Below are 12,402 nucleotides of genomic sequence, written 5' to 3' on the forward strand. Positions count from 1 at the left end.
TTGTTTGCATGTATTGGCATGTGCCTCAAGTGGTGAAATAAAGAAATTAGGGCGCAACAGCTGCATCCATCCCCTCTTCCTACATACCCCCTGTATTCTGGAGATTACCTCACATAATTCCTATACTGTGCTTTCTTTCAGGATCCGGCTGGGATCTTTGAACTGGTGGAAGTGGTAGGAAATGGCACCTATGGGCAAGTATATAAGGTGTGTACAGAACTATACAATGGTCATGTCAAGTATGGAAAGTGTGTATCTATACATGTCATTAGTGTGTATGTACATGGAAGTACAATGGTTATGTCAAGTATAGGGAAGGTATATCTTTACTTGCATGTATACATTGATATACCTGCAAGTGTGTACACTATAGAATGTGATAGTTACCTGAATGTGTGTGAATAATCGCCGTCTCAAGTTTGTGCACGGTATATAATGTACATGCGTATAAAGTGTAACCATTACCATAGGTAGTACATGTGTGTACGAAGTTGTGTATATATAATGTACAGTCACCATATACAACATGACTGGGGACACGTGTCATATACATAATCTACAACAGTGTTCCTTTAGATACATGGATTATATATATATATATAACCAGACTCCCCTTTTTGAGAAATGGTGTTGGAACTCCTCCAGAAATGACGTCACTCCTCTCTCCATAGCTCTGTTTTTTTGGGGCACTTCATGGCAGTTTGCTTACGCGTTTTATCTACTCTTCCAGTCATGCATTTCTTGAATGGATTAATAGACATGTGTTCTTCTTAAAGGGTACACCACAAAAAATGTGGTGACCATGTTGTTAGTGATTTATTGCGTGTCGGGGGAGATAATGGTAGGGTTGTCCTTGGTACTGCCCTTTCTCATGTGACCTTTTCTATACGTGCATTGAGGAGGAAGTTGTCCTCCATCATGTGTTGCCTCATGCGGCTTCAGGGGAGGTAGAAGACAACCACATAATGACAGTAAATGGAAGGAGCATCTCTTGGGGTTGCATGACGCTGCAGTGAGTTGTCTTACAGATGTGACTAATAGACAGTGATCAAACTGCAATGATAAGAAGTGATCTCACTGGAAATGGGATAAGCGGAAGCCAATGCATAAACCTGTGAGGTTGTCCTTGTATTGTGACTGGCTGTCATATCTGAACCATTTTTGTTATTTCTCGGTGCTGCTGTTGTGACTTCTCAAGGTGTTTGTATACTGGATATGTATTAGTGTAAAGCTCCAGTGTTCTTTCTCTATATTGATACATTGTGAAGGCTTTGTGCTCCCGGTATTCGCAGCAGTATAGTTTCTACATTGTAGCAGCTCGTGGCTGTTTTCTCCCTACACAGGTGTCCGTTGGATACAGTATGGTTTAGGCCCAAGAGTGGGAAAAAACATCACTGGTGTGTTGTTTGTTTTTTGTAAGGCTTGTGCCACATGACAACTTATGCCAGGATCTCACACACAGCCAGAATTGGATCCAAACTGATGCATTTGCTTTCTTTTGTGTCCACTTCTGTTTGGCTCAAAGTCTTAGGTCACCGTGCAACTTCAATTTATTCTCTATGGGATCAAATAAGTTGCAGGCGGTCTTACCACTATTAAAACATTTCCCACACACTTCGAAACTCTGTGGTAGTTGCGTGGCTGCTTGCAACTTTTTTTCCTTTTTTATAGAGAATAGTTGAAGACCCCTTGCAATTCTCCTGAAACATAATTTTTGTGTAGCCTTAAAGGGGTTATCTACCTTCTGACAACTGATGACCTATCCACCGGATCAGTCATTAGTGCGGGTCAGACACCCTGTGGCCTGCGGGCACCGCATGTTAGGGCACATAATGCTATGTACGGAGCCTGAAGCAGTTGTCTCCGTACATAGCATAGTGGCCGGCCGCTATTCCATGGCTGGAGCCAACTGCTTCCGGCATGTACGTCCAGTGCTTGGTGGCACCGGACCAGCTGATCTGTGTGGGGTCCGGGTGTCGGACCTCCACAGATCATATACTGATGACCTATCCATTGGCTATGTCATCCGTTGTCAGAAGGTGGAAAACCCCTTTAAGTTGGTTTTACATGGGAAGATTTCTGCCCAGTAAGAGCACCGCTCGACGATAATAACGTGACGATCAGCACTCGTTTGCTCCATTTACATGGAGCAATGATCGTAACTATATGGGGATGAACCATTGTTAATATGATTATTTGTCTCATACAGTTTGCATATAGTTGGCAGCACATCCCCTGTTTACACGGGGAGATGTGCTACGGACAAAGAACTTGTCCACACGTAACGGAATTGCTGCAGAAAATTTCTGCAGCATTTACGATGAAACCAGCAGACATTCTGCTGCGGAAAAACCGCACCAATTCCTGCATTTTATTACTGCAGAAAATGGTGCAGCTTTTGCTGCGTTTTTTTCAAGTCTGAGATGGTGATATCTCCTCTAAAAACGCAACAATTCAGTCCACTGTCTGCAGCCGGAATTGACATATGTAACAAAAAAAACGCACCACCGATGAATTTCGGGACCAAAATTTTATGCAGCGTGTGGATGAGATTTATTCAATCTTACCCACTATACCGCTACTGTATACCGCTGCATATTTTCCGTACGCAATTCCGGACTGAAAATATGCAGCAATTCCTTTGAGCGGACAAGCTCAAACGACCATTTTTATGGTGGCATAAAAAATGCGATTAGCCAACGAACGATGGTATGCTCATTTGTTAGCTGATCGCTGCCATGTTTACACAGGCCAATGATTGGGAACCAACGTTTGTTCGCCCGATTGTCGGCCTGTGTCAAAAGGCCTTTAGTCTTTGTGATTTCAACAGTGTAAAATTTCCCAATGTATTTTCCCACTTCCTGGTGATGTATAACCCACATAAGATTATTTATACTACATTATGTATGTTCAAAAAAGAGGCAGCACGCCAAAAAAAATGTAAATAAATCTGGTGGGTTTATGCCATGCGCTATGTTTCTGTTCCTAACCTTGAACTTCTCTTAAGGCTTGGGAAATCCTGTGGCGCGCAAGTTTTTGATACTTTTACGTGTATATGTTTCCACTGTGCTGCTTTGGACTTTTCCTTTATATTTGTAGTGAAAACTCCATATAACGTTGTACAATTATATAGCTATGGATATTTATCTCCCGCTGTAAAGGTGGGGCAAGCCAATCTTTATGGTTTTTCCCAGCCACTATAACATCAAGTGTTTTCCTACCAGAGTCCCTTGGGACCTGGTCAGGGGTTCCTCAGAAGAAAGCCTCAAGAAAAGCCTTTACCTTCACTGTAGGGATGGACTACCTTCATCCTGCTCAAAGATCCTTGGCAAAGCAGTCCATAAATCTGGCCCAAAATATAGTGCTGTGCAAGAGTTATACATTTTATATTTGTCAGTTGCTCCTTAGCAATAGACAACAAACTGCCAACGTGTGTTAATAACAAGGTAACAGATTGACCGTTTCTCATCAAATCTTAAAAGAACTGACAAAATGGCAGTGAAAGTAAACACACATTTTTAAGTGGTTGGCCAGGATTAGAAAAAAAAGGGTCAGCATCTTTTTCTTTCTAGAAACCGCACTGCTTTTATGGACTGTATTGTATTGCAACTGAGGGAAAAAAAAAGCAGCCCCTTTTTTTCTAATCCTGGCTAACCACCTTAAAGAGACTCTGTCACCACATTATAAGTGCCCTATCTCCTACATAAGGAGATGGGCACTATAATGTAGATGACAGCAGTGCTTTTTATTTAGAAAAACTATCATTTTCACCATTTTATTAGCTTTTTTAGATTTATGCTAATGAGTTTCTTAATGTCCAAGTGGGCGTGGTTTTACTTTAGACCAAGTGGGCGTTGTACAGGGGAGTGTGTGATGCTGACCAATCAGTGTTATTCACTATGTGCTGTCTTATACTGACACATTAACGTTACTGAAGTGTTTAGACAGTGACTAGACATTCCTTCCAGCCAGGACGGGATGTCTATTCACAATCCCAACACTTCGGTAACATTTCTGTGGTACTTAAAGCAGAGCAAAGCGTCATCTTGCTGTAACCTGTCATTTACAGTGTGTTCTTTTGCGAGATTACTCTTGCTCTATTTTAAACGTAGTACAATTTGGGAGTAGGAAAAAAACGGGACCACCGGCGCTGCTTTGGTCGTAGAAAATACACAACCACCGTGATGGGTAATGTGTATGGAGTTTTATTGTTAATAGGCTACGCGTTTCGACGTCGAACTGACGTCTTCCTCTATTTTAAACGTGTATTCCCAACTTAAACATTTATGGCATAGCCTTTGAATATGCCATACATGTCTGAAAGATGCAGGTCCTAGATTACCAGGCGGCCGCCTCTCCAGGCAAAACGGGGGTTGAGTGAACCACGTTCTCTATGTGCTCATGGCATATCTTGTGGATAATGTCTAACTTGGGAATAACGCTTTAAACACTCATGGTAGGATGGAACTGATAACCCACTTTAACCTAGTTTATATTGCTGGCCTAGAACACCAATTGCTAAATGTAATTGAAAAATTGTAGTTACGTTGCGTCCTTCAGGCTTCCTTCACGCACACACTTGTGTGGCAATTTTTGGGGGGTAAAAAACACATCTGAAAAACATTATTTTTTGGGGGATAATGGCACGTGTTTTTTGGTGACGTTTTTGATAATCGTGTGTTTTACTATTTTAATCTTTTTAAAAAAAAAAAAATAAATATTTAGGTGATGCAATGATTCCTCTTTGCAATACATGATAAATTCTGAAAAATGCCACCCAAAACACCGCAAAGAAATGCAACATACATTGAATCACATTGATTCCTCCCCTTTTTGAATTTTTGGAAAGGCAAAATAAAAAACTGGGAAAAAAATAGCGCTAAGGGCCTGTTCACATCAGCGTTGCCTTTCCGTTGAGGGGTTTCATCGGAGGTTTCAGTTGGGTTAACCCCTCAACGGAAAGGCAAACTTGACGGAATCAGTAGCGCAGTCGACCTCGTCATTCCGTCAAATCAGCGGAAGCCTGTCAACGGTGACAAACGGAAACCTTTAGCAACGTTTCCATTACCATTGAAATCAATGGTGAGGGAAACTGCGGACCCATTTATTTGTATATGTCACGGACGCTACTTACGGATGTGCGTCCGTGCCGTAGTAATGATCCGCAAAATACAGAACATGTGCTATTCTTATCTGCAATTGCGGCACGGACTCGCCCATAGAAGTCTATGGGCGCTTTCACTATTGCGGACGGCTACTTATGTGCATCCTTATTTGTGGACAGTAAAAACCCTTACGGTCGTGTGCATGTGGCCTAAATGGTTAGAATCGTTGTCTAAACTATTTGTACAGACTAGGGCTTATTCAGATGAACGTGTAATACGTCCGTGCAACGCGCATGATTTTCACGCACCTCGCACGGACCTATGTTAATCTCTGGGGCCGTTCAGACTGTCACTGTTTGTCACGCAGCGTGTGTCCGCTGCGTAAAACTCACGACAAGTCCTATATTTGTGCGTTTTTCACGCATCACGCACCCGTTGAAGTCAATGGGTGCGTGAAAATCGCACGCAGCACACGGAAGCACTTCCGTGGGACGCGCGTGATTTGCGCAACAGCAGTAAAAACTATGACTGAAAACAGAAAAGCACCATGTGCTTTTCTGTTTACTAACCGTGTCATAATGATGGCGGCCGCGCGAAAAGCACGCAGCCACGCATCAATTGGTGATGACACACGGAGCTGTTAAGTACCTTTTGCGCACGCAAAACACAGCGTTTTTTTGCGTGCGCACAACTCATACGCTCGTGTGAATCCAGCCTTAGCAAGTGATGGCATACTGCTAGGATTGCGGGTACCCTCACTGATCACAGGCATGAAGGAGCCATTTCCCCGCATATCACCTTCCTGTCCACTCGCTGTGCAGAGAGCTGCAACTTAACCCCATTCAAGTGAATGTCGCTGATTGTAGAACTTGCGCGGCTCCTGGACGAGAGTGGCCCTGCGCAGGGAAAAAATATAAAAGGGATCCATTAACGTGGTCAGATCTTTACAATCCGCAAGTGATGCCATATCGCAGTACTAATAATGTGGTATTTTTTAAGGACCGGTCTGCCATCCACGTAGCGACCAGCTAATCCAATGTCTTCGATGAGATTGACCCTTGTGTATGGAATTGTAAAACTCGTATTACATTGCTTTTTGTCTAAATACTATGCTGTGTAGACGGTTTTTGTTCTTCTTATGTTAGTTTCCGTAGAGATGACAAAGTTTTATCTAATTTAAGCAGTGGTGTGCACTTAGTAACCACAATGTAATCTGCAGGTTTCAGCGTTTTTGTTACAGGACAGTCTGTCATTGTGTATGTAAGTGTCAAGGAGAACTGCACATTCCAGGTTCCGCACACTCTAATGTCGGTTTATTAGAATGGAACGTTGTCATCTGCTGCAAATACCTCCTGGGAATAATCTGTTTGTCTTAATGGCCAGTTCTGTATGCTGTTTAGTAAGGAAACGCTAACAATTTTCTTACTAAAGAGTTCCTCTGATTTGGTCTTGTACTACAGGTTTGCCATTTGTCTGTTTTTTCTCTTTTGCAATCCCCATAGCTATGTGCCAATGGGCAGATTGTTTTGTCCTTCTGATAGTATTGTGATGGTATCTGCTGTTCACGTCAAAAATGATGACCTAAATATGATCGTCTTAAGAATTGCCTGGGTTTCTGAGTTGTGGCATGTCTGAACTTGTTCAAGAAGACAGCAACTTCCTTTTGAATAATGTCTTAGTGAATGAAAATAAAACCTGGCATACCAGTCAGTGTATCTGCCTCCTACACAGCTGTCTGACTCGGTGACATCCCATATTCCCTGTCAATTGTCTGCACTCAATAGTCTAGCTGTAGACCACACTTGTATCCATTATGTAATGGGACAAATTACTTTAAAATGTTGCAAGACTCAAAACCGTACGCCTCTAAGGGTATGTGCACACACAAAATCAAAAACGTCTGCAAATACAGAGCTGTATTCAAGGGAAAACCGCTCCTGATTTTCAGTTTTTTTTTTTTTTTTTTTTTTTAATCGGTCGTGTTTTTCGTGGCGTTTTTAACGGCCGTTTTTGGAGCTGTTTTTCTATAAAGTCTATGAAAAACGGCTGCGTAAAAAACGTCCTGTCGGAACAGAGGGCCATTTTTCCCATTAAAATCAATGGGCAGATGTTCGGAGGCGTTCTGTTCTGATTGACGTTTACGGCCCGAAAAATGGCTGAAAACACTGTGTGAGCCTACCCTTGTTCACACTGATTTTTTATTTTTTTTCTTTACGCATTTTTAGACTCTAACTGCGTTGGAAAATGCGCTCATTGATTTCAATGGGAGGCGGAGGCGTTTTTGTAGAAGCGACATGCCCTATCTTCGGGCATTTACACCTGTGACCTCCCATAGACATCAATGGGAGGTAGAGAAAGCGTATTCCGCTGCGTTTTTGCCCGTGGCGCTCAATGGGCGCGAGCGAAAAAACACGGCAAACGGCGTGCATGCAGATCAAAATCTGCTTCAAAATTCCAAATGGAATTTTGAGGCAGAATTTTCTGCCTGCAAAAAAAACTCAGTGTGTACATGGCCTAATACTACAGACTAGTACAAAGCTCAAGTTCTGTCTGTTCTAAACTGATGTGCTTGTAAAAAAAACAAAAAAACAGTTTTTATTTTGTTTTTAGTTAACCCCTTAGTGACCAGCCTATTTTAGGCCCTAATGACCAGCTATTTTTTTTCTATAGTCGTATTTAAAGAGCTATAACTTTTTTATTTTTCCGTCTACATAGCTGTATGAAGACTTGTTTTTTGCTGGATTAGTTGTACTTTTTAATGGCACCATCTTGGGGAAGATATCATTTTATTGATAAACTTTTTTTGGGGGGGAATAGAAAAAAAACCTGAAATTGCTATGCGTTTTAAATTCACGCCATTCACTGTGCTCCGTTAATAACACACTACCTTTTTATTCTTTCGGTACGGTTACGCGATTACGGCGATACCACACATTTAGAGGTTTGTTTTTTTTTAAGTTTTACTACTTTTGCACAATAAAAACTATTGAACTAAAATGATTTGCTTTTTGCATTGTCTTTCCAAGAGCCGTCATTTTTATTTTATTTTTATTCCGTCAATGTAGTAATATGAGGGCTTGTTTTTTTGCAGGACGAGACGTCGTTTTGATTGGTACTATTTTGGGGTACATGGGACTTATTGATTAACTTTTATGACTTTGGGGGGCAATGGAAAAAAATAGCAATTTCGCCATTGTTTTTTTGTGGTTTCTTTTTGTGGTTTAAATTACATATTAACTTTATTGTTAGGGTCATTTACGGTTGCGGCGATACCATATATGTATAGTTTTATTTATTTTTTACAAAATAAAACCACTTTATGAAAAAAAATGTGTTTGTTTTTTTTACTGTCATTTTTATTTGACATTTATTGCTTATTTTATTAGTCCCACTAGGGGACTTTACGATGCGATCTTTAGATCGCTGCTATAATGCTTTAGTATAATAGTATACCAAAGCACTATTTCCTGTCTGTGTAAATCTGACAGGCAATCTATTAGGACGTGCCTCCGGCACATCCTAATAGGCGTACGCCCAGGGCAGACCTAGGGGCCTTTTATCAGGCCCCTGGCTGCTATGTCACTCCATCGGAGGCACGCGATTGCATTTGTAGGCCGCCGATGGGTGAGAGAGGGAGCTTCCTCCCTCTGCAAATGATTTAAATGCCGCGGTCAATAGCGACCGCAGCATTTTAAACTCGCGATCTAAGTAAACTTCGATCGTGGCCGTTGGTGCAGGAGCCCGACTATCATTGGACAGCCGACCCCCGGCTCCAGCCTGCACGGGACATACAGGTCTCCGCTTCAATCGCAAGATCACGCTGTGTTGCTGGGCTGGAAAGAGGAGACCTGTATGTCGCTGATTGGACAGCCTCATACAGAAAACATCGAATCGGCATCATACAGTTCTCCTCTTCCCTGCCCAGCGTTGGACAGCTTCATACACATAACATTACACCTCCCATTTGGCAAGTTTAGCCTAATTAGCATATTTAGAAGAAAAGCTAAACTGCAATAATCGTTTTGAAACACAATTTACACTAGTTCTCAGCATTATAGCGCCTATTAGATTAGTTAGGAGATAGGGAATTAATAAACTAGGGACAGAGCCTCACATGCACATTAGGGTCAATGGGTCAATGTAAGGGAGACCAGGAAACATCTGTTACTTTAAAATGACTATGGAAGGCAGACCCCACAAAGGATAAAATTAAGTGTATGATATTTAATAGCAGTATCCTTGTTTTTACTTTTAATTAGAATGAAGTCGCCCATGGCAGATTTGTTCCAGAAATTTCTGTGACTGTCTCATTCATCTCAATAGGGCTTGCTGAAATCGATGCACATGGTGTCCGAGCAACCCCAATCACATGTATGGAATAAAGTCCAAGTCATTTCTGCAACGAATCTACCACATGTAAAAAAAAAATATAAATATATATATATCTACATCTCAGGAAGATAAGGTTAATTGAAGTAAGCGCAGGATGTGCAAACACACTGCATATGATGCCTGCTGTGATTTTGAAATATTTTTTTTCTTCTAAATTCATTGCATCTATGAATGAGAAATGTATTGTCTCAAATTGTTTACACTGCACTAACATACTCTGCAGCACTGTGCAAAGACTGTCAACATTCACATCAGTCCCTGTCCCTAATGGGGCTTACAATTTAATTTCCCTATCTCCTACACTAGATCCAATTTCATAGGAAGCCAAATAACCTACTAGAATTAATTCACAGACGTCCGTTTTGCGGCAGATTTTACCTGCAGATTTGCAGAGGTAAAAATTGGCAGCAGATTAAAATACAATTCAAGTGAAAAATTTTACAAAATCTCATCCACAAGCTTCGAAATTTTCTGTGCGGATTTTAAAACCTGCAGCATGCCAATTTTGACACTGATTGCGTATTTGTCCTGGATTTTCCCCATTGACTACAATGAGGATGAAAAAAACTGCAATCAAATCTGAATGTGTTGCGAATTTTGCTGTGGATCCTCAGCTGAATATGCAGGTGCAGATTTTCAATTCAGGAGCTGGAAATTACATTGTTTTTATTAATTTTTTTGTTTTTAAAAGAAAATAAAGCTTCTTGGTGAAATCTGCATAAGCAAATCCGCGAGTGCAGAGCTCATAACTGGAGAAAGTCACATTTCTGAAATAAGAGATAATACAAAGTTTCTTTTGTTCGCTTGTGCTATTGATGTATGCAAAGTGACCATTTAAAGAGGCTCTGTCACCAGATTTTGCAACCCCTATCTGCTATTGCAGAAGATCGGCGCTGCAATGTAGATTACAGTAACGTTTTTATTTTTTAAAAAACGAGCATTTTTGGCCAAGTTATGACCATTTTTGTATTTATGCAAATGAGGCTTGCAAAAGTATAACTGGGCGTGTTGAAAAGTAAAAGTACAAGTGGGCGTGTATTATGTGCGTACATCGGGGCGTGTTTACTACTTTTACTAGCTGGGCGTTCTGATGAGAAGTATCATCCACTTCTCTTCAGAACGCCCAGCTTCTGGCAGTGCAGATCTGTGACGTCACTCACAGGTCCTGCATCGTGTCGGCCACATCGGCACCAGAGTCTACATTTGATTCTGCAGCAGCATCGGCGTTTGCAGGTAAGTAGCTACATCGACTTACCTGCAAACGCCGATGCTGCTGCAGAATCATCTGTAGCCTCTGGTGCCGATGTGTCCTCGCTCGTCTGACACGATGCAGGACCTGTGAGTGACGTCACAGCATGATCTCTCGAGAACACGGCTGTGTCTGCACTGCCAGAAGCTGGGCGTTCTGAAGAGAAGTGGATGATACTTCTCGTCAGAACGCCCAGCTAGTAAAAAGTAGTAAAAACGCCCCGATGTACGCACATAATACACGCCCAGTTGTACTTTTACTTTAAACACGCCCACTTAGACTTTTGCAAGCCTCATTTGCATAACTACAAAAATGGTCATAACTTGGCCAAAAATGCTCGTTTTTTAAAAATAAAAACGTTACTGTAATCTACATTGCAGTGCCGATCTGCTGCAATAGGAGATAGGGGTTGCAAAATCTGGTGACAGAGCCTCTTTAAGGATTCCACTTCCCTAATATAATATAGGTTGTCCTTATTGCATGCACACCCCACGTGAAAGGCCCTTAAAATGTATACTATCTTGCACCACAAAAGCTCTTTCCCCAAACGTTATGGACATCACACTCCACCAAATAAAATCCGAAGCTTTGAGTTTGAAATTCCATTTTATATTTGGGTACAGGGTGTCTGTCGTGTGCAAATGTATTATCTAATGTTAGAGCCAGGGGTGTGAAATCAAGGTGTCAGGTTTTTATTGCCTGTTTCTATGATTGACACCTAGTAAACACTCTGTCCTTGTTTACATTTCATATTTATTACGCTCAGGAAATTGGTGAAGAAGAATCATACTGTGTCTTTAACCCCTTAAGGACACGTCCAATTTTAGCCTTGAGGACAGAGCAATTTTTTTTACATTTCCCTCTTTGCATCCCGACGCTCATAACGCTTTTATTTTTTGTACGACGTAGTTGTATGAGACTTTGTTTTTTGCGGGACGAGTTGTACTTTATGTAGGTACCATTTTTTGGTACAAATACATTATCGTTTAATTTCTATAAATTTTTAATTAGATTAAAATGCAGAAAAAAAGCAGTTGCGTAGCAGTTTTAATATATATATTTTTTTACTCCATACACCGATCATCATAAATAATGTTATACATTTGTTGTACAGGTTGTTGCGGTCGTGGCGATATGAAATATGTCTATATTATTTCATGTTTTGGGACTTATGTTTTAAAAAGTTGATTTATTATACAAAATGTGTGTTTCTGTGTATTTTATTTACTATTTATTTATTTACAATTATTTTTTTTTTAGTCATTTAACTTTTTTTTTTTTTTTAATCCCATAAAGGGATTTATCATTTTGATTTTGTAACTGCAATGTACTGGCCTATATCTATAAGCCAGTACATTAGCCTGTGTACTGATTGTACACAGGCAGTTGTTAGGGCATACCTCAGTATGCCCTAACAACAGGAAATATGTTCAGACAGCCCTGGGGTCCTTCACTGGGCTGTCTGGCCATATGAGTTGTGTGCTTTGATCGCGTCAGTTATTTTCTGTGACGCAATCAATGTGCAGTCCCCCCTCTTTGAAGGCCGCGATCAGCTTTCATCGCGGCGTTCAAAGGGTTAACAGCGGAGAGAAGATTTTTCTCTCCTCTCCGCTGTCAGAGCGTGGCTGTGTATTACAGCCGTTGCCCTGCTCTCGA

At 41.1% G+C, this 12,402-nt stretch overlaps 1 protein-coding gene across 4 annotated transcripts in view; it reads left to right on the plus strand.

Annotated features, from left to right (window-relative positions):
• The window catches only part of MAP4K4 (mitogen-activated protein kinase kinase kinase kinase 4), a 174,769-nt gene that overhangs the window by 735 nt on the left and 161,632 nt on the right, over window positions 1–12,402 (plus strand). For all 4 annotated transcript variants that reach the window (XM_075852694.1, XM_075852695.1, XM_075852696.1 and 1 more), the window contains exon 2: window positions 142–207. In XM_075852694.1, the coding sequence (XP_075708809.1) occupies window positions 142–207 (66 nt within the window). The remainder of the gene's footprint in view (window positions 1–141; window positions 208–12,402) is intronic.

The sequence above is a fragment of the Rhinoderma darwinii genome, chromosome 2 (genome assembly GCF_050947455.1).
Source record: "Rhinoderma darwinii isolate aRhiDar2 chromosome 2, aRhiDar2.hap1, whole genome shotgun sequence".
In the NCBI taxonomy this organism is placed as follows: Eukaryota; Metazoa; Chordata; class Amphibia; order Anura; family Rhinodermatidae; genus Rhinoderma; species Rhinoderma darwinii.